General features: G+C 42.9%; 1 protein-coding gene across 1 annotated transcript in view; it reads left to right on the top strand.

The window, feature by feature from the left end:
• The window catches only part of DNAAF9 (dynein axonemal assembly factor 9), a 65,734-nt gene extending 48,250 nt beyond the window's left edge, over positions 1–17,484 (top strand). The window contains exons 29-37 of the mRNA XM_058837461.1: positions 639–676; positions 5,136–5,271; positions 5,615–5,701; positions 7,157–7,263; positions 7,945–8,019; positions 8,168–8,370; positions 9,968–10,033; positions 10,359–10,452; positions 11,883–17,484. Coding sequence (XP_058693444.1) covers positions 639–676; positions 5,136–5,271; positions 5,615–5,701; positions 7,157–7,263; positions 7,945–8,019; positions 8,168–8,370; positions 9,968–10,033; positions 10,359–10,452; positions 11,883–11,995 — 919 coding nt within the window. The 3' untranslated portion in view covers positions 11,996–17,484. The remainder of the gene's footprint in view (positions 1–638; positions 677–5,135; positions 5,272–5,614; positions 5,702–7,156; positions 7,264–7,944; positions 8,020–8,167; positions 8,371–9,967; positions 10,034–10,358; positions 10,453–11,882) is intronic.
• The last annotated feature ends 3,935 nt before the right edge of the window (positions 17,485–21,419 follow it).

Below are 21,419 nucleotides of genomic sequence, written 5' to 3'. Positions count from 1 at the left end.
TGGAGAAGAGTGGATTTCATGTCTGGCTTGAAACTTGCACTCAGGAAAATCAAACCCATTTCCTGCCTTAGAGTTCAGCACTGTAGAAATCCAGCTCTTCCATGAGCATGGGATGAAGCTTTTCCCCATTCTGAATTAGCAGACCAAGGCAGGGGAGAGGGACTTGAAGGGAACAGGTAAAATACTCTCTTTGAGGTCCATGATAAAGATCCTGAAAATAATTGTCACTTGTCTGACACAGCAGCAGAAATTTGCATTCTGTACATCCAGTCTTTATATGGAAAGTTCCCACTCTTTGAAAGACACAATTCTTTAGGGCAAACTTTAAATTCCTATTGTTTAAATAAGAATTAAAGTAACATTGAAGCATTTCTAACTCCTTAGAATACAGAATAAATTGCATGGTGGGAATTAGCTCATACATCTGTTGGAGAATTAAAACTGTCCACAAAACTGATTTTTTCTGGGGAAAAGTCCTGAAAGGCATAACCTGTGAGGATGTTGCAGTTATATGGATTGAGGAAAAGAAGCATGAAAATGGTTTGGTTCATGAGACTCTGTCAGCATCCAAGTGAATGTAAATGTTTTACTTAAATAATAATATCCATTCTTGATACGTGAACTTTTTGGTTTTTTAGGCTTCTTTTTCCCAAGTTCTTGGACCAGTGTTCACAAGGTATGTGTCACTTTTCCTGACTTTGAGCTCTACAGAACAATAACTGAGCCATGTGGCCAAATAAATACCTGTATTTATTATTTTGTGCTATTAATACACATAGCTAAAGGGTCATGATAAACTCTTGGAGGTAAGAACAGACAATCTCTGCCTACATCAAACATCATAGGCAGAAAATGAAAAGAATTCTGGAGCTTGATCCATTTTGAAGTCCTCATCTGTGGGATGGGTTTCCCAAAGACCATGAATTAAACTGCTCAACTTCAACTGCTGTAACTGGGAGTGAAATTAATTGGATTGGAGTTCCACCCTCCTTTGGGGTTGTGTGAGGAAATGGAGCTTTCCTTTCATTTCTGCTCTATTAGAAAGGGAAAAAATGAGGGGTGACCCCAGATCCTCCTCTCGGTGTGGCCTGGAGGGTCCTTGCAGGGCTCATCTCACACTGCAGCAAAGCAGCTGAGCTGCAGGGCTGGTCCTTACCTGTGTGTTCAATTTTATATCCCAAAGTGAATGACTGGCTGCATTGTCCTCCTTGTCAGGCTTGGGAATTAGAGCCATTGTTGGCATAAATGGGATATGATCCTTCCTCACCTGCCCTCAAATCCCTGCCCCATCCCTGCAAGTGATCAAGGCCAAGTTGGATTTATTTTGTCCTCATATTTAAGTGCAGTTGTAGGGAAATCAGAGTAGGATGCTGTGCTCCTCTTGTGGCTGCTTAAACTCAGATTGCTCTGCTTGGCTGACAGAGTGGTGCCACCTCTTCTTCATGTGTGAAGAGAACCCAAAAGAATGAAGTTGTGAATAGGCTGGTCAGAAAGTAGGTGCTGTTATATAAATCAGTATTTTCTTTGGAGAAAAATGTTGATGCTCCAGATTGGGAAACTGCCATGTGTACAGCCACTGGTAAATTTGAAGAGAGCAGGAGAATGTTAAGAATATAAAGAATTATTAATAAATAAAGATAAATTAAAGGTGCAAAAATGCCTTTTTGTTTTATGAAGGAATAAATAAATACTCAAAGCTTTGTTTTTCTTAAAGTGAATTTTTACAGACCTGATAGGGTGAGAATTGATCATTGTTGAAGGAGAGACTGCAAAATGCCCAGGGCAAGAATAGCTGGTTTTCTTACAGTCAAAATAGTGCAGGAATCACCAATACAGGAGGTTAGAGGAATGTTCTTGTTGCAGGGAATAATTTCTGCACATTGCAAAGTGTTGTCATCCAGTTCTCTGATACAGAATGTGACATCAGATGGCCGAGAGATCCCTTCATTTAAAGAAATTTTTCACATAAATAGGGGCAATTTTTGTTTAAAAGGTTCAGGAGGAAAAAAATCTGCTTTGAAGAGAGATGTGGCACACTTAAACTTTCCAGACAGATGCAGAGTTGTGTCATGTGTGTAGCAGAGAATTCACATCTGCATGATTCATAGAATCACAGACTGGTTTGGGTTGGCAGGGACCTTAAAGACCATTTAGTGCCACCCCCTGCTATGGGCAGGGACACCTTCCACTATCCCAGGGTGCTCCAAGCCTCATCCAGCCTGGCCTTGGACACTTCCATGGACCTTGTTCTACTGGACATTGTACAGATGTGAAAACAGAACATTGTGGGTGTAAGAAAAGCCAACAGGCAAATATGAGTTAATTACACTTGGGCTTTGTACATTCTCCTCAGAATTAGCTTCCCAATTTGGGGTGTGAGTTGGGTTTGCCTTTTGCTGCCTTTCTCTTTATCACAGGGGTACCTGGGCACATTATCAGTGTGTCATTTTCCAAAATTGCTGTTTGGAGAGCCCCAAGACTGACAGAGGCAGGGACTGGGGAGAACTGACAAAGCCTTGAGCAGAATGACCAACATGAGTATCCTGTGCATACTTGTTTAAACTTCCCCAAAATTTCCTGCCACCATCTGTGTGCTGTAATTCCCTTTTGTCTCTTTCTTTTGTCTTTCTTTCCTTGCTTTCTTTCTTGCACAGAAGCTGTAAGATGATACCTTCCTAGTCTAAGGGCACCCTTAGAAACATCCCTTGTGAAACAATTTCATATAGAACACAAATTAAGACGTCACCATTGTTAAATATTCCCATTGTAAGTTTTGGAGCAAAGAGGAGCCATTATTTTCATACAGCATATGTATTTTTAATCCATCCCTCCTGTTCCTTTCCTGCTTCTATTGAACATGTTATTCCTCAGGCTGCAAGGGTTCTTTTCTTTAGACGAGTATATAAATAAAGATTTAAACAAAACTGGGTGGTCTTCAAAATGCATCTCTTAGAAACAGAGATGGCAGTGGCAGTTTAAATAGGAAAGGTTGAATTTATTCATTACTGAAGCTGTAGAGGCACCTTCCAGTTCTCAGCAAGTTGTTTTTTTGTTGGATCACACTCCCTGTCCATCAGTCTGGGGTCATGAACGGGTGCCTGTGATTCTGACACCTCCAGGATTTATAGCTGGGTGTGAGCAGAGCCAGAGCTCGCAGGTTCCTGGGCTCTGAGCAGGCTTCTCCTGCTTCCAGGGTTGTGTGGGAGTTTCCAGTCAGGAATGACCAGGAGTGCCCTGGGCCAGGCACACAGGAAGCAGAGATTGATGGAGAAGGAGCAGGGGTGGTGAGGAGGAGATGAGGTGCAGAGGTGTGTGATCTGCTAGATTGGATTTTCCCTGAAACTTTTTTTGACTTTGAGCTTTTCCAGCTTAATCCTTGACAATTATGGATCCTGTCCAAGGCACAGTGCTGCCAGTTTTCACATGGGCTTGATGGTAGCACAACCACAGGGTGGTGGTGGGTGATTCAGGAATCCCAGAATGGTTTGGGTTGGAAGGAAACTCAAACCTCTTCTCATTCCAACCCTCTGCCATGGGCAAGGACACCTTCCACTATCTCAGGCTGCTCCAAGCCCCATCCAGCCTGTCCTGGAATATTCCAGGGGTGGAATTATTATCTTATTCATGGCATGATTATCTTATTCATATTTTTATCCTAATTTCATGATTAATATCCCCAAACTTGATATCATTTCAAGCCTGCAGTGGCTTAAATTTCAAAGGTTGCTTGCTTGTTCTCCTTCCTTTTCTCCCCTCTTCCAAGAGCAAATGTGAATTGTAGAAAACAGGGATGTTCCTGAAATTGAGGTGGAAACTTCTGTGCAAGGTTAAAAGCCCTCCCTCCAGTGATGGAGGTTTATTTGTGCTGTTAATAAAGTTCTGGCTTGGAAGGGTCAGTGATGCAAAGAGCAGTGACTGGGAGTGTGTGGTGTAATGGAAGTGCTCCAGAAATATTTGGTGCGGGAATTTGTGTGTGAAGCAGCCTGGATTTGCATGGATTAATGTGATTTAAGATTTGTGTAAAGACCAGGAACTACTTCAGGCAGCAGATCAGGTGTGATCAGTTGTTATATCTTTGCTTTAAATAGTTGGAGGCAGAGGAAACACATCCTGGCTCAGTTGTTCGTGGATGTTGGAGATTTTCTGTTCTTCCTTCCACTCCACTTGTAGCCACAGGAAAGAGTCAGAACAGGGCTGCACATCTTGAGCAGAGAAATAACATTTATTGTAAAATTACAGAATTGTTTAGGTTGGAAAAGACCTCTAAGATCACCAAATCCAGTCATCAACCCAGCACCACTGCCCAGTTCCCCCTTACCCTGTGTTGAGAGCCACATCCACGTGTTCTTTGAACACTTCCAGGGATGGGAACTCCACCACTGCCCTGGGCAGCTGTGCCAGGGCTTTACAACCCTTCCCATGAAGAAATATTTCCTAATATCTCATCCAAACCTCCCTTGGCACAACTTGAGGCCGTTTCCTTTCCATTTCCTTTCCATTTCCTTTCCATGCCTCACTCATTCAGGACAATTCAGACATCCTAGGGAGTCACCAAGTGTTGACACTGCAATTTCTTTGAGAAACTGGGCTGAAACTCAAATCATTTATAATTGGAAAGCAGGGACCCTATAACTGAAATTAACTGGAGAGTTTTCTGTTATCTTTTTGATGCCTCATGGGTTCAGTCTTGCTATCTGAATACACTTTTGGGGTCTTTAAAGATAAAAAAATAACCCTAAATCCTTCTCTTGTTTTTGGAAGTGGCAGCTGAGTGTCCAGAATATTGATTTTTAGCTCTTTAGTCTCTTACTGCGCATTGAATTCACCAAGAGACTTTACACCTTAGTGTTCTATTTTTTTTTTCTTTTAAATTAGTCCTGCTCAAATTGGTTCTTATATGGATTTGTTATTTAAATTAATTGATTCTGTGGATTGAGTCAAAATTGATTCTGTTAGATGAAAGACTCTCTGCTTGATGTTTTTGTCGTAGTGGATTTTCTTTTTGTCTTTATTGAAAGAAGGTAGTGAGAGGGAAGGAAAATAAGAGAAGAATGGTTGGAATATCACTGAATGGTTTATTAGTCACTGTTTACATGCCTGAGCTGTGTAAATTATCCCCTGATTTCCTTCCACAGGACTGGTGAGTAACGTGGTTTTCACAAGTCATGCCACAGAGCAGAGGCACCCACTCCTCGTGCAGCTGCAGAGCCTGATCCGAGCAGCAAATCCTGGAGTTTCCTTCATCCTGGCAGAAAATGGAATTGTAACGAGGTAACGTTAATCAGGATTTATCGCTTTTGGCACATGGGCCACGAGCACTCAGAAACTTCTGTTCTCTTGTTTTTACTCGGGTGATTTATAGGAAGGAAATGCAGATTTTTCTTAATTGCTTTTTGTGAAAAAGGGATTTTCCCTTTACATTTATGGGCATATAAATACAGGGATTAGGAAATGTGTTTTGTTTGCAGAGTGTGATTTATGTTACTGTTACTGCCATACTAAAGGAAAAGTGCTCTTAATTTTACTGTCACTAGCACATTGTTTTATGTAAGTAGATAGTGGCCATTTTATTTAACTTAGAAAATTAAAAATCTTCATTTTTATCTCTTTACAGGAATGAGGATATTGAATTAATTCTCTCAGAAAGCAGTTTTTCAAATCCTCAGATGATGAGAGCTCGATATTTAATGTACCCTGGCTGGCAAGTATCTAGACTGAGAAGTATTAAAACTATTTTTCTAATTAACTTGAAGATTAAAATGTTTCACTAACTTCATTTATATTTTTTTTCCCAAGACTACTCATTTGGAACAGGCAGCAGCTTTGTAAATCATTTTTAAGAGAGCTGATGATTATTCTTAGTGGATACAAGATTGCTGCCCTGTTAGGGGGGAAAAAGCTCCTTTCTGGATACCATTTAAATCAATGGCAAGATTACTGTTGCTTTCCAGAAGAATAGGCAAGAACCCTGTGGGAATAAACTGGGAAGGATTGGGATGGGTGAGGTCAATAATGACTGGAGTAATTTCATCCTGACAGCTATTCAGCATTACTGGAATGAACTTGCTCTGTCAGTCTGGCCATTAGCAGAACAATTATTCACAAAACCCAGGAACCTCAGTGACAGCCTTGGCACAGCTGAGGCACAAACCCACGTGGCACCAAACTTCCCCCTGAACACCGAGGGAGATTTCTCCTGGCTCAGAGCTCTTCACACATCTTGTTGCAATTATCTGTGCTGCACCTTTTTGGCAGAAATCTGCAGCTGTCAGCTGTCATAACTCCTGGCTGACCGGGCTCTGTGCTGCAAACATCATTTATTTATCATACCTTGCAGCCCTCTGCATCTCTTTATTAATAAATTTGGTTCTGAATTGGATGCAAGTAGCCAAGTAAAGCTACTGGAGTGAACAAGCACAAGGCTTGGGATGAGGATATTGAATTAATATCATCAGAGCTGCTTGTGGATTGCATGGAGCCAGAGAGAGAGCAGGAAAAGAAAGTATTTCAAACTTTTGGACAGCTCTTAGTCTATTTGATGACAGCATGCAAGAATTGGATCTGGGTAGCGTGGAAGAAAAAGAGCAGCTGGAAGAATATCAAAAGCATCCAGGGAGATCTTACTGCAGCCTTGCAGTACCTAAAGAGGGCTCATAAAAAAGGAGTAGAATGAGTTTTTACAAGGGTAGATGGTGACAGGATGAGGGAGAGAAGGTTTTTAAGCTCAAAGAAGAGTGATTTAGATTAGATATTAGGGAAAATTCTTCCCTGTGAGGGTGGTGAGGCCCTGGCACAGGGTGCCCAGAGAAGCTGTGGCTGCCCCTGGATCCCTGGAAGTGTCCAAGGCCAGGTTGGACAGGACGTGGAGCACCCTGGGCTAGTGGAAGTTCTCCCTGCCCATGGCAAGGGTGGGAATGAGATGATTTTTAAGGTCCATTGTGACTCAAACCATTTCATGACTTTATGGAAAAGAGTCCTGAGTGCTTTCACCAACCTAATGCTGTTGGGAGCACATTTTATGGAGAGAAGAAAGCTCTGTATTTTCCTTCCTCTGATCAAGGCTCATCTGTGGTGCAAGAACAGGTGTTCTTTGTTGGATGGGAAGTAGAAACTCCTGTGATTTCTGTCTGTTGAAGGTGTTTTTTTCTGTCTCCAGGTACGAGGGCAAATACGGGGCTGGGCCCGTGTTCCCTCCCATGGTTCAGATCTGCGTGTGGTTCAGTCGCCCTCTGGAGAAAACACGATTTGTGACCAAATGCAAAGGTACTGAACTTTGCCTGACTTGACTGAAATCCAAGTTGGGGATGCTGGGGGATAGAGGGGAAGGAAGGCACTGACGTAATGCAGTTCTTTAATCACTGCTGAAATTCGCTTTTAATTGAAAAGTCAGCTTTCCTTCTGAAAAGTACAGTAAATTCTGTTCCTTAGTGTCTGCTCTGGAAAACTGTCCCATGATTTTTGTTCAGATGAAAATCATAATTGAATTTTTGATTTCTAGGACTGAGACAACTTCCTATCTTTGCTTTTTATTTTATGTTTCATTGTATTTGGTGGTGTTGAATTATAGTTTTATAAACGACCATCAGCTTCTACATTTTATGCTAAATAATTCTTTGTAGCTACTAGAAAACAGGCTTATCTCTAGAGTAGATACATTATCAAGCTTCTCCTTCTCTCTATAGCCCAGTAGGGTTAAAGAGGAGGATTTTGCCTCCCACACACACTGTGAGAGTTCCTTCTGCCAAACACATCTTATTTCCCAAACTCCACGGCAAAGAATGAGAAAATAAATGTTGCATAGTGGGACTCCAAGGGACATGGCAGCTTTTCCTTTGGAAGCACTGGGATGTGGATTAGAGATCAGTTGCACAGATTTTACCAGAAGCTTCACCAAGGAGAAGAAAAATAAGTTGAGATAATCTGTTTGCTTTCTGTTTCAAACAGCAATTAAATCATTGCTCAAGCCAAGTCCTTTTTCTGGGAACATTTATCACATCATGGGCAAAGTGAAGTTTTCAGGTAAGGGCAAATTACTCCTGAGGTGTTGTGATCACACTGTAAGTTATGGGTATTTAAAAAAAGTATTTCTGGGCTCTGTCTGCACCAGTGTTGATGTTAGATTAGATTAGCAATTATCAGGCCCTTCCTTCTGTCTTCTCCTTGTTAGATGCTGATAAAGTCATTGAAGTCTGTCACAACACAGCAGCAAATTCCCTAAGCCTGGTGCCTGTTCCGGAGGGGCCAGCTCCTCCCGATTCCAGAAATGATGCCAGAGACTGCAGCAGTCAACAGGAATATTTCCTTGTGTTCATTGGCTGCTCCCTGAAGGAAGAGGATATCAAAGATTGGCTCAGAGAAACTGCAAAACAGGTTTGTGGACAGGTTTCCTTTTGTTCAGTGCTTGCCATTTCTTAACAGCCAAAGGAAAAATCCGAGTGTCTCTGTGAAACATTTGGGTTTCTTAATTAATCTCTTTTTTCCTTCTACCAAAGTATTGACATTCTAGGGTGCAAATCGATTTCAGGAAGGGGACTAAGAGTTTACAAATGTGTGTTGTAATCTCTGCATTGTTTTAGTGCTTGCTACAGCTTATTCATGGATTGATCTGCTCTTGAATGCTTGAGCAAATGGATTATGTCCAGGATAAACACAGGATGATTTAGCTGAGCTGTGATTGCCAAGGGCTGAAGTGTGCTATGAAATAAATCTTCAAGTACCTGAATGCTGGCAAAGCTGAAAATTTGTTTTGATTCACTAAATTAAACCTCCTTGGAAGTAATCCACTGAAATGGAGGGTAGAGTCCTGTTCATTTTGTCATCCTTAATTAGTCAAGTGTATTTCTGCGTGGCTGATGCATCCATGCAATAAGGAGTAGGGAACAGGGAATGTGGCTGTTGTAGGAAGCTCAGAAGGCACAGTTTGCACAGAGGGACTGCCACTGCTGATTGATAGAATCCCAGATTCATAAAATCCTGGAATGGTTTGGGTTGGAAGGGACCTTAAATCCCATCCAGTTCCACCCTCCTGCCATGGGCAGGGACACCTTCCACTATCCCAGATTGTTTAAAACCCCGTCCAACCTGGCCTTGGACACTTCAGGAATGGGGCAGCCACAGCTCCTCTGGCCAAGCTGTGCCAGTAGAACTTTTATGGGACATTTGTAAGTTAAAAATACTCCATGTTACTTCTTTGTGGATTAGGATTTGCACAGTGTCTCTCTCCAAAAATTTGTGTAGGAAGGAAAAGTGTTTCCTGCAGACTGTGGCTGGAGCAGTTGCTAAGGTTCTAAGATGTCTGAGGTTTCTGAGATGCTCAGGTTCTCATCTCCTGTTCCCCTGTTGTGTTAAAATTAATCAATCTTCTCTGCTGATTATCTCATGCTCTGTACTTATCACAGGGCTAATATATGGAGACAAATACTTTGCCATGTAAGAAAGCTCTTTGTGGAATACCACTTAAATTTTATGAAAACTTGGAACTTATATGCTTATCTCAAGTGTGAAGTGTTTCCTCTTTGAGCAATTCAAGGCCATAAACACTTTTTGTACAGTCATGGCTAATTGAGGGTTTTAGATAGCTCTAAGAGTTACCACATGCTGCAGGGAAGAAAGGGATTACAGAATTTCTCAGGCTCAAAACTATGTTGTTTTTCTGTTACTGTGCCAGCTTTCTTACAGCAAAGCTGCATTTAAATTGTCTTGTTTAAAATACTTGAAGAAATTTTCATTTCTTTGTGTTTTTTGTAAGATCAGTGAATTTTTACTTTTGTTTCCAGAACATAGTTGTGAGTGCCTTCATAGAACTGAATAATTTTAGAAATTAATTTTTTAAATACCTGCTTCTGTTTGGTGGTTTGGGTTATTTCTGGTTTGGTTTTTTTTTTTTTTTTAATTAGTTTTTTAACTAAGCTGTGATATCACATTGTCACTCTGTATTCTCATAACTGGAATCTCATTCTTCATACAGAAACCTCAGAGGAAAGCCCTGAAAACCAGAGGAATGTTAACCCTTCAGGAAATAAAAAACATTCACGTGAGTAAAAGCAATAATTTACAACCCCTTCTTTTGGCTGGTTTCCCTTAAATATATAGATGATAGAGCACCTGCCACAACAAGTGTGCTGAGCACTAAATTATTACAGCACTTTTGGAGGTACTTGGAGTAAAACTGGAGCTGTCCTGGAGGCATTTGAGATATAAATCTGATCTCAGAACTCCAAATTCACTCTGGAAAGTAGGAGAAGGTATAAAATTTGCCATCTTTGGTTGCTGTAATCGCTCTTCCATTTTCTTTTATCTACTGGAGTTTGTAAGGACTGTCCCTGCAGGTGTTTAATTTAAATTCTTTCCTACTGCAGGTGAAACGCCACTTGGATCCACTTCCAGCTGGTTATTTTTACAATGGGACTCAATTTGTGAATTTTTTTGGTGACAAAATGGATTATCATCCACGTATCCTTTAAAATGGGGGGTTTTGGGGAAGGTTTTAGGTAGGCAATGAGCTGTGCAGCTCTGAAATGTAAAGTGCCAAAGCAAATATGGTAAAGAACCAGTTCTTTGCCAGCTAAAGCTCAGTGTTAAAGCCTTTTCTGAGCGATAAGATCTCAGAAACAGAATAGAATCAACAAAACAAACCCTAAACTGCCCATGAGCTCACGCAGGGAATAATTTATGGACCACAGCTTGTCAAAGAAATATTTTTCAAACCAAATAGCGCTGTAATAGCACTGAATGCCTGGGCACGACTGATAAAACTTCCAAATGAATGTAATTTTATGTGTGCACACTCAAGTGAAAACAATCATATTTTTTGTCCTTAGTATTACCCTGGCATTCCTGGCCAAGGTTCCAGCGTGTTCCTGTTGTCCTTGGTCACCACCTGGGGACATGGGTCAGTGGTGGCCGTGGCAGTGCTGGTTTAACTACTGGACTTGATGATCTCAAAGGGCTTTTCCAGCCTTTATGATGCTGTGATTTTCTCATAACTTCCTATTGCTTTTGTCTCTGGTCACCAAATTCCAAATAGGTTTTATATTCCCAGTTTACTTTTCACCGTAACTTCACCAAACTTGGTAAAAATCCAGGTGGGTTCTGTGATTTGGAGTAAGAACAGAGTTATTTTCTGTGTCTGTGGAACAAGGTTAAAATTTTAAATCAGCAGATTTCTGTCTGCAGGGCACAAAATCCAACAGCAAACTTGGACTTCAGTATTCATTGGAAAATTATTGATGCTCCATCCCTTGAAGTGTTCAAGGCCAGGTTGGAGGGGGCTTGGAGCACCCTGGGATAGTGGAAGGTGTCCCTGCCCATGGCAGGGTGTGGAATGAGGTGGACTTTAATCTCCTTCCAACCCAAACCATTCCAGGATTCTTCAATCCACCTCCCCCTTGGTGTTTGGCAGTAAAAGCTGCAGGCCTGGTTAACCCTATCTGGGGGATTTAAATTTTGAGCAGGTTTTTAGACTTCTACAGAACAGCTGAAAATGTATTCAGAGAGTCCCAGAATGGTTTGGGTTGGAAGGGACTTCAAAGCTGATCTCGTTCCAGCATCTTCCAGGGATGGGGAGTCCAAAATCTCTTTGGGCAACCTGTGCCAGGGTTTCACCACCCTCCCAGGGAAGAATTTCTTCCTAACACCCCATCTAACCCTGGTTTTGCTGTCCTTAGATCCTTCCTCCTGTCTGGGAAACATCCCTTGTGCAGCTGCTTTGTTCCCTGAGAACACTGAGTTGTGGTAGCTCTGACTGTAGACTTCCAGAAAGTAATATATTGAATTTCTGCTTTCACTCAGTGTCTCGGAACTGGCCCTTCCTTCAAACCTAGATGTTCTTTTCTACTAAATTCCATTTGTACAAATGTTCTTCCTTCACCTTTCCCAACCAGTAATGGACCAGTTTATGAATGATTACTTGGAAGAAGCCAACAGGGAAATCGAGAAGTACAACAGAGAGCTGGAGGAGCAGGAGTACCACGACCTCTTTGAGCAGAAGACTTAAGCACGTGGGTCCTGGGTGTTTCTGTCCTTGTGTCAGGAACCAGAAATTCTGTTTTGTCCTTCTGGCTCACAAGAAATTGAGTGAAATGTCTGTTTTCAGCACTCCTTCCCAAACTAAGGGATCATTCCCCTAAGGTTGGCATTTAACACGGTAACTGCTTAGCTGTTTGTACTGTCAGGTTTGCTTCCACTTCACCTTAATTCCAGACTGTACAAAGCATCACCTGGAATCTCTGGCTTGTGGTGGAAACTTGGGAAAAAGAAGAAGGAGAAAAGAAGCAAAACTGGATTTATTTCCTAAAAAGGTCAGAATGTCATTGTGAAATTGGGCCATGGTGCAGATATCAAACAATCCTTGGGCATCCCTGGGAAATTGCTGCATGGGAGCATCGATGAGCAGTGGGGGAATTCAGGATGTGGGATTGGGGTGTTCCCAAAGCGAGAAATGAGGGAGCAGACTTGGAAGAGTCCCCAATCCCAGAACTGTTTGGGTGTTCCTGAAGCAAAAAAATGGGGGAATAAGTAAAAAAAAATAGAAGAGTCCGTAATCCCACAGCTGCTGGGATGTTCCCAAAGCGAGAAATGGGGGAACAATACAAAAAGCTCAAAACTGAGTCCCTAAGCAGCAGCTGTTGGGATGTTCCCAAAGTGAGAAATGAGGGAACAGTGGGAAAAACTCAGAATTGGGTCCCTAATCCCGCAGCTCTTGGTGTGTTCCCAAAGCGAGAAATGGGGGAACAGTGGGGAAAACTCTGAAGAGTCCCTGATCCCAGAGCTGTTGGTGTGTTCCCAAAGCAGGAAATGGAATGAGTAAAAAACTTAGAATCCCTGAGTCTGCAGCTGTGTTAGGATGTTCCCAAAGCGAGAAATGAGGGAACAGAGGGAAAAACTGAGAATTGGGTCCCTAATCCCACAGCTCTTGGTGTGTTCCCGAAGCGAGAAATGGGGGAACACTTTCTCAGAGTCCCTGATCCCACAGTTGTTGATGTATTGCCAAAGTGAGAAATGGAACAGCTCAGATGAGCATCTAATCCCACAGCTGCTGGGATGTTCCTAAAGCGAGAAATGGGGGAACAATGGGAAAAATTCAGAATTGAGTCCCTAATCCCAGAGCTGTTGGTGTGTTCCAAAAGCAGAAGATGAGAGAATGATTAAAAAATTTAGAATGCCTGAATCTGCAGCTGCTAGGATGTTCCCCAAGGCAAGAAATGGGGGAACAATGGGAAGAACTCAGAATTGAGTGCCTAATCTCACAGTTTCTAGGGCATTCCCAAGGTGAAAAATGTGGAAACAGTGGGAACAACTCAGAATTCTGAGTCCTTAATCCCAGAGCTGTCAGAGCATTCCCAAAACAAGAAATGGGGAATGAGAAAAGCTCGGATGAGCACCTAATCCCACAGTTGTTAGGATGTTCCCAAAGCAACAGATGGGGGAAGAGTGGGAAAAACTGAAGAATCCCTAATCCCAGAGCTGTCAGGATGTTCCCAAAGCGAGAAATGGGGGAACAATGGGGAGAACTCAGAACTGAGTCCCTAATCCCAGAGCTGCTGGGGCATTCCCAAAGTAAATGTGGAAACAATGGGAACAACTCAGAAGAGTTCCTAATCCCAGAGCTGTCAGGTGTTCCCAAAGCGAGAAATGGGGGAACACTTTTTCAGAGTCCCTAATCCCAGAGCTGTTAGGATGTTCCCAAAATGAGAAATGGGGGAACAATGGGGAAAATCTCAGAATTGAATCCCTGATCCCACAGCTGCCAGGGTGTTCCCAGAGTGAGAAATGGGGGAATGTTTTCTCAGAGTCCTTAGTCCCACAGCTAGCTAGGGCATTCCCAAAGTGAAAATTGTGGAAACAGTGGGAACAACTCAGAAAAATCCCTAATCCCAGAGCTGTCAGGATGTTCCCAAAGCAAGGGATGAGGGAACCCCCACCTTTGCCAGGGCAAAGCCCATCTCAAAACCTCAGCACAGTTTGAGTCTGCACTCGAAATTCTGACTTTAAAGAAAAGCTATTTATACATTTCAGGGTGAAATCAGTGGAGAAATCTTAATTTCTTCCCAGTGCTCTCATTGGGATTCTGGAAAATATTTCCTGGCTGGCTGCAATGTGCACCTTGCTTAGATTATCCCTGGAGGATTCCTATTTCAGTCCTAGAAACTAAGCAAGGCAAGGCAAGGGGGAGGTTCTTTAACTGAACAATTCCTTCTCATGAAGATGAGTGATTTCCAAAGGTAAAAAATAGCAAAGGCTGTTATTTGAAAAAGGCAGGAACTTGTCTGTGGAGCTTCCAGAAGAGTTTGCACACCATAACATTTCACTGTGCTGGTGAGAAATCAGCTTTTAAGTACTTGCAACAGAATTTTTATAGTTCCTAAATGATAGAACAGGAATGCTGGCAGCCTGTCCTGACTTAATTCAGTTTATTTTAAAGAAAGCTTTATAAATCCCTGACTGAAGGATTATAAAGTACCTTAGCAGCTACTTACAGGTAATTATTGGAGTTTATTTGAATAAGCATGCATGTGTTCAGAATTTAGGTGAGAACAGCCCAGCAGGAATTTTTTATTTTCATATTCCTTTGCCTTAGGGACAGCTCAATCTTTTACTGCAACTGCAGCTTTTCTTTCTGAACAGATGTTTGTGATACAGCAAGAAATGGAATGAAAAATCTCTTGCAGGACACTTAAAATACTTCAAATGTATCTGTACAGCCTCATCCCATGGCAGGAAAATGAGATTTAACCCCAGCCATCAAACCTGGGGCTAAATTAGAGTTTGTGCTTAACTAAAGAGATGTATTTTTTACCTTTGGAATATGAAATAAGTGAAATTTCAGTGACCTGAAGCACATTTTAGGTGGTTTTAGTCTTCATTGCAGGGTGCCTGTCCTGTGAGTGATCCACAGTGCAGAGGTGGAATTCCAGGTGCTGCAGGCTGGGATAGAAATACTGATAAGGTTTCATTCCTTGCTTTCCTCCTAGATTTAAAAAGCTGTCTGAATTGAAGACTTTAATATTTTATTTTATTTTATTTTTTTTTTGCACACCACGAGACTTTATATAAAAACTACTTGTATCCTGTTAGAGGCCAGTAAAAGCCAGCAATTAGTTTGTGTTTTTAGGCTTTCCTGGGGTATTCCCTGGATCACAAGTGTGGAGCATCCTGATAAAGCTCGTGAGTTTTATCTATGCATGGCTAAATTTTAGTCTTAATATCCTGTAGTGCCTGTAGAGCAAAGGTAGCTAGCAGTGGGGTTGGGGGGCTGCCAGGGGTTTACAACTAAATCCAGTTGGTTGCATGAAATTATTTCACAGCCCAGAATTTTTAGGAATCCCAAAATTCTGGTGGTAGCGCTGCAATAAAAAAAAAAAAGGGGGCATTAAGGAAATTGGACTCCAGTTGGAATTGCTTTGCCAATTAACTCAGTGTAAACCCAGCTGTCCCAGTTCTCTCATCTGCAAAGCCATATTTTTAGAGTAGTGGGATGTGATGTGGGAAGAAATTCCAGTGGTTGGGACAGCAGGCACGTGGTGGAGGCTTTGTCTCGACTCGTGAGTGGATACAGAGTAGATTTAAGTGCAATTGATTGAAAATAGATGAAGATGCTGTAGCTGATTTTTTGCTCTGCTGAACTCTTTTTAAGAACTCCAATTTGTGCAGCTCTCAATTCAATATGGATGGGGCTGATCCAGCTGGAATTCCAAGCCCTGTGAACAAAAAACAAAACAAAAAAAAAAAGGAAATAATTGGGGTTTGAGTGTGCAAATTGAGCTGTTCCTTAAAAACTGGAGCAGAAGAGCTCAGAACAAAGGCCTAGAACTCTCCTGTCCTGTGCTGCATGTGCTCTATGGTCATAGCTGTGTATTACAAAGACCTTTCACCAGACTGGTACTGGCTCAATTCATGTATTTTGGTATTGAAAGAAATTGATTACCTCAATTTTTATCGTTTATTTTTGAACTGTGACTTTCAACCAGAACAAAGAGAAAAAAATAAAAAAAATAAAAAAAATAAAAATACCGAAATAGTGAAACTGTGACAATGGTATCCTTTAAATGTAGTAGTGCCTTGCAGATGACACCATTTATTCCCCAAATAAATGGATGTCAGGGGTTGCACCCCCTCCTTTTTTTTTTAAAGGAAAATAACGGTTTTGGTGAAAGGACTTAAAAATTTAACCTAGTGACAAATATTAGCACAAATGGTTAAACTGTTTAAAAGAAAACTCTTTGAGGACTGAAATATGTAAATGCCTGATGCTGCTGCTGTTGAAGAGCAGTTGCTGATTTTTTGGGAGTCGATTCTTAACGATCAGCAGCGCTTTTTGAATTTTTTTTTTTTTTAATTTTTATTTTATTTTAGAAGAGTGTAACTTTTGTACTCTGGTCAGAGCTGTTTGTACTGTATGGAATCCCCAAGCCCAGGGGATTTGATGTCCTCAATCCTTGGAAGTCGAGGTGAGGATGGAGCCACTCCGAAGGATCGAGGTTTGAACATTTTTTTTTGCTACTAATTAAAATAAAAACAACAAAAAGCACCATTTCTAACCCACTGATGTTTGGATACAGCAAAAGTGCCATTACACCGTTCCTTTTCTCTTTTTAATGTACTTGGAAAAATTTGTGTCCAGGCATTCCTGAGCTTGGGAAGTGCTGAAGAGTCCTCAAGGGGTTTCCACGCTTTGCTGACCTTTGTTAGCAGCTTGTGGTGGTGTTTTTTTTCTTTCTCCTCACCGAGAATGAGTGTGATCAGAAGTTACTGAAGTTATAGGGATTCAAATGTGACAAACTTAGCAGGGGAACCTTTGCAACTTGAGCTGCTCTGCAATCTGGGAGTATTTGAATTTGAAGCTGTGCAATTTGGGATTAATCCAGTTTTACACTTTGGCAATTAACACACCGGATTGCAGGGAGGAGTTAAGTTGCATGTGAGGGTTCCCTAATAAGTTGGGTTTTTTTTTAATTGTTGTTATTTTTTAATTGAAACTTGTCTGAATTTGCACAGATTTAAGCTCTGGAATACTTTTGTATTCTTAAAAAGGGAAAAAAATTGTGACTAGTATAGTGAATTGTGAACTGTGAGTCGGTAGAATCACAAGGTTGATCTAATCTTAGGTTGTTAAAAATGTACCTCAGAAAGCTCGTGAGAAATCGCTTCATTTTTACACAACAGCCAGAACCTGACGTAACACTTCTCACTTTACAATGTGCCAAAATTCACTTTTATACTAGTTCTCAATGCTTTAATATTTGCAACTCTTAAGTTAAAAACGTGTTATTTACAAACACTACTGTAACTTCAGTTCAGCTGAATGGTGTGATTGAAGCTTTTTGCCTCTCGTATTTATTACACAACTTGATTCAGTAAATATAAAATTACCTTTCCATTTATTTTTGTATTGTTTTACATGTTTATACCTGCAGTTTGTGTGACTTTTACACCTGTAACTCAAATGTGATGGAAAGAACCAATAAACAATATCCATCCACTGGCCTGGCTTTGACTCCTTTAAGAAACTCACACGTTCCTAAACTGGAATTTTTAAACTTTGAGTGGTTTTCTTTTAAAATTTTTAAACTGGCAGAAAGGTGAGTTGTTTATATTCAAAGTAAAATATAAAAAAAAAATAAGGTTTTGTGGTTTGTTTTTTTTTTTAGCTGCTATTTTAAGTTTAGACCTTCTTGCTTGGGCTTTTAATTGGGTAAAATTCAAACCAGAAGAAGATTCATCTGCTTTGTGCTGCTGTTTTTCAGCAGCTGTGTGTGAGCATAAGTTGCTGTTTGCAGATTTACAAATGCAGGGAGGTGCTAAACCTTCCTCCTTGTGCTCACAGAGATGAGGATGCAGCTTTGAGATCCATGGATCTCAGATCTGGCTGCCATGGAGAGGGCAATCCCACCTTACCCTTCTTTCCCCGAGGGGCTGAGCATGAATCAGATTTTTGCTGGTTAAACTGAGCCTGCAGCTGATTTTCTGTCTCTGTTTTACATCACTTTTGCATTTGTTGGGGGAAGGTTTTGTGCTCAATTTGGTTTTTATGAACGGTTTATGTAAAACCAGCCTGTTCAATCCAGCCTGCTTTGCATATTCCAGGTGTGCACATAAACCAGCAGCTTCTGGGGCATGGACTTTGGACTGAAATCCAATCCAAATTCCTGGCTTTGGAAAGCAGCTCCCACCTGTAAATCAGGAATTTCTGGGGTGGCAGCAGGGCCAGGGCAGTGCCCGTCCCCTGGGCTGGCACTGCTGGGGCACCTCCAGTGCTGGGGGTGCTTTTGGGGTCTCCAGCTACAGGACAGACATTGAGGGGCTGGGGAAGGCTCTGGGGAGCCCCAGGAGCTGCTGAGGGAGCTGGAAAGGGGCTCAGCCTGGAGAAAAGGAGGCTCAGGGGGCCCTTCTGGCTCTGCACAACTCCCTGCCAGGAGGGGACAGCCGGGGGGGTCGGGCTCTGCTCCCAGGGAACAGGGACAGGAGGAGAGGGAACAGCTCAGGCTGGGCCAGGGGAGGTTTAGATTGGATATTTGGGAAAATTTCTTCATGGAAAGAGTTTTTACACATTGCTCAAAAGCTCTCCAAGATTACCAAGTCCAACCATTCCCCCAGCACTGACCTGTGTCCCCAAATTCCACACGGCTTTTAAATCCCTCCAGGGCTGGGGACTCCAACACTGGGCAGCTGTGCCAGGCCTGGAGAGCCCTTTCCATGGGAAAAATGGAAAGCTAAAAATGCTTGGACAGGGTTTAGAGAATGGAGAACTGTCTGAGTTTCATTTCATAAGAGAGATGAGGTAGATTTTCCTGAACATTCCCCAGATCAGGGTTTTTAGTCCTGTTTCTTGCTCTTACCTCATTTTGGTCAGTCTGGTTGAATCTGGAGAGGTTTCCAACTCTCCTCAGATTTTCACAAGCTCCTCTTCCTTCCATGTGAACTCATCTGGAATTTCTTTGCCTACGTGTCTGCCAACAAATGGTGCCTCTTTAGCTTCATAAATTACCAGCCTAATTAAAGTAATGAATTCCCAAGGGGAATTGCATGGAAATGGGAGCACTTGTTAATTGAATAGCCCTGGGTTCGGCTCCCATTGTACACGTTCCACAAGGTGCTTGTGTGATCCCTCCTATTGAATTAGCTTAAAATAAACCTTCAGGGCAGTTTGATGTCTTGGTAGGAAAGAAAACACCCAACGGGCAAGGCCTGGAGGATTTCAATGGCTTTATAGCTCCAGGACAGACAAAAAAAAACAACAAAAAAAGAAAAGCATGGAAAGTTAAAATGTGGGTGACCCATTCATGGCTAGGAAATCAGCAGGCACACAATGCATTGTATAGATCACTGCAAAACCGCCCCACACGAGTGAAACAGGAAATTTCTAATGGTTCAAACTGAGCCTTCGCTCAACCCCACCAAAAATCTTCCATTTTTCTGTGTTATCAAAGTTAGTTCAATATTTGCTTTATATACATCCTGTTCCGGACTTTGATTCCTCTATACAGCACCTTCCTGCCTTCTAATATCTTGATTTATTGCAGAGTCCTTCCAAAGGTTTGGCTTTGCCTGCTTTAACTCTTTATCTTGTCAGCCTTGGAGCTGGGTCTGGCCACAGCCTTTCCTTGGGCCTCTGCTTGCCTTGGGAAGCTCTGGAGAAACAGAGGAGCTGGAAAACAAGGAGAGGCTACAGGGGCTGTAGGGATGGGCCACAGGATTTTTGGGACAGAGATGTGGGATATCCAGGGTGCTTGAGAGCATCAAACCAGAAGCTGGGACTTAAGAACCAAGCCAGTTCCACTCCCTGCCCTGGGCAGGGACACTTTCCGTCATCCCAGGTTGATCCAGCCTGGCCTTGGACACTTCCAGGGATCCAGGGGCAGCCACAGCTTCTCTGGGAAATCATTCCAAGGCCTCACCACCCTCACAGGGAAGAATTCCTGCCCAGTATTCCATCTAACCCTGCCCTCTGGCAGTGGAAGCCATTCCCTGTGTCCTGTCCCTCCATCCCTTGTCCCCAGGTCCCTCTCCAGCTCTCCTGGAGCCCCTTTAGGCCCTGGAAGGTGTTTGAAGGTGTCCCCAGACCTTTTCTTCTCCAGGATCCGGAGGTTTCCCTCACCCTCCCGGCTGTGGTGCTGGATTGGGATCGCTGCCCTCCCCATCCCAGGAAAAATGAGGAGGAAGTTCCTTGCTGCAGGTCAGGAGAGATGTCACCAGCACTCAGGGAAGGTCCCAGAGGCAGGCTGGATGCTGAACACTCCTGGAAGATGTGTTTCCTGTGCAACAATAGGAATTTTTGTTGTGTTTCCCTGAGGAACCCCTTGAGGTAAGTGCTGGAGTTCCTCCTGCACCAGCAGACACATCCCCTCTCCCTGTGCTGGCACTGAGAGGAGCACAAAGAGCTGCACATTGTGGTGCCTCCTGAATGCCTTGAGCTGTCAGATTCACTGGATTCCATCCTGAATGGACTCTTGGGATTGTAGGACACAGGGAATGGCTTCCCACTGCCAGAGGGCAGGGATGGATGGGATATTGGGCAGGAATTGTTCCTGTGAGGGTGGGCAGGCCCTGGCACAGGGTGCCCAGAGAAGCTGTGGCTGCCCCTGCATCCCTGGAAGTGTCCAAGGCCAGGTTGGATCCAGCTGGGTTTGTGGAAGGTGTCCCTGCTCCAGGGGTGGAACTGGGTGAGCTTTAACGACCCTTCCAACCCAACCCATTCCATGATTCCCTGCATTCCTTGCAGCTTTCCTTCTGCTGAAAATGGAGCAAAAAATCTCAAATTACGCAATTTCCCCCCTAAAATCTAAAATGCCGTGCTGTCCCCTGCCCTATCCCTGCCAGTGGGGTGTGGTCATGACAGAGCAGGGCTGAGAAGAGATTTCTCAAAGGCAAGGCCTGGCTTGGTGTGTGCTGCAGATTAAAATCACCGCTGCAAAGCCGGTGAAACGCAAATGTTTTGGGTTTGGCTGGGTTTGGGAAGGGTGTCCCTTCCGCTGGCCGCTGTTTGTTTGCTTAGCTGAGGTGGGTGCAAGTTCTAACAATAAACTTTCCTGGGAACGTGATGGCTCCTGGAGAGGCCAGGGAAAAAGGACAGACCAGCAGCAGGCGTGGGATGGGATCCTGGAGGGAATGTGGGAGGATGGAGTGGGCACAGAAAGGGTTGGGATGTGCTCCTTCCTGTGTGTGTCCCACCCACCTGACAGGGAGAGAGGCCTTGTGTCCCTCCTGCCAAGGTAAGTCATTAAAGGCCTTAAATCAGTGTGGGGTGAGAGAAGAAGGGATGCAGGGATGCCCCTGGATCCCTGGAAGTGTCCAAGGCCAGGTTGGACGGGGCTTGGAGCGACTTGGGACAGCAGAAGGGGTCCCTGACCATGACAGTGGTGGAACTGGATGCTCTTTAAGGTCCATTCTGACCCAACCATTCCATAATTTCATCATAATAT

The sequence above is a fragment of the Poecile atricapillus genome, chromosome 4 (genome assembly GCF_030490865.1).
Source record: "Poecile atricapillus isolate bPoeAtr1 chromosome 4, bPoeAtr1.hap1, whole genome shotgun sequence".
Taxonomy (NCBI): Eukaryota; Metazoa; Chordata; class Aves; order Passeriformes; family Paridae; genus Poecile; species Poecile atricapillus.
The sequence above is the reverse complement of the archived record's forward strand: the minus strand, read 5'-3'. Positions and strand labels throughout refer to the sequence as shown.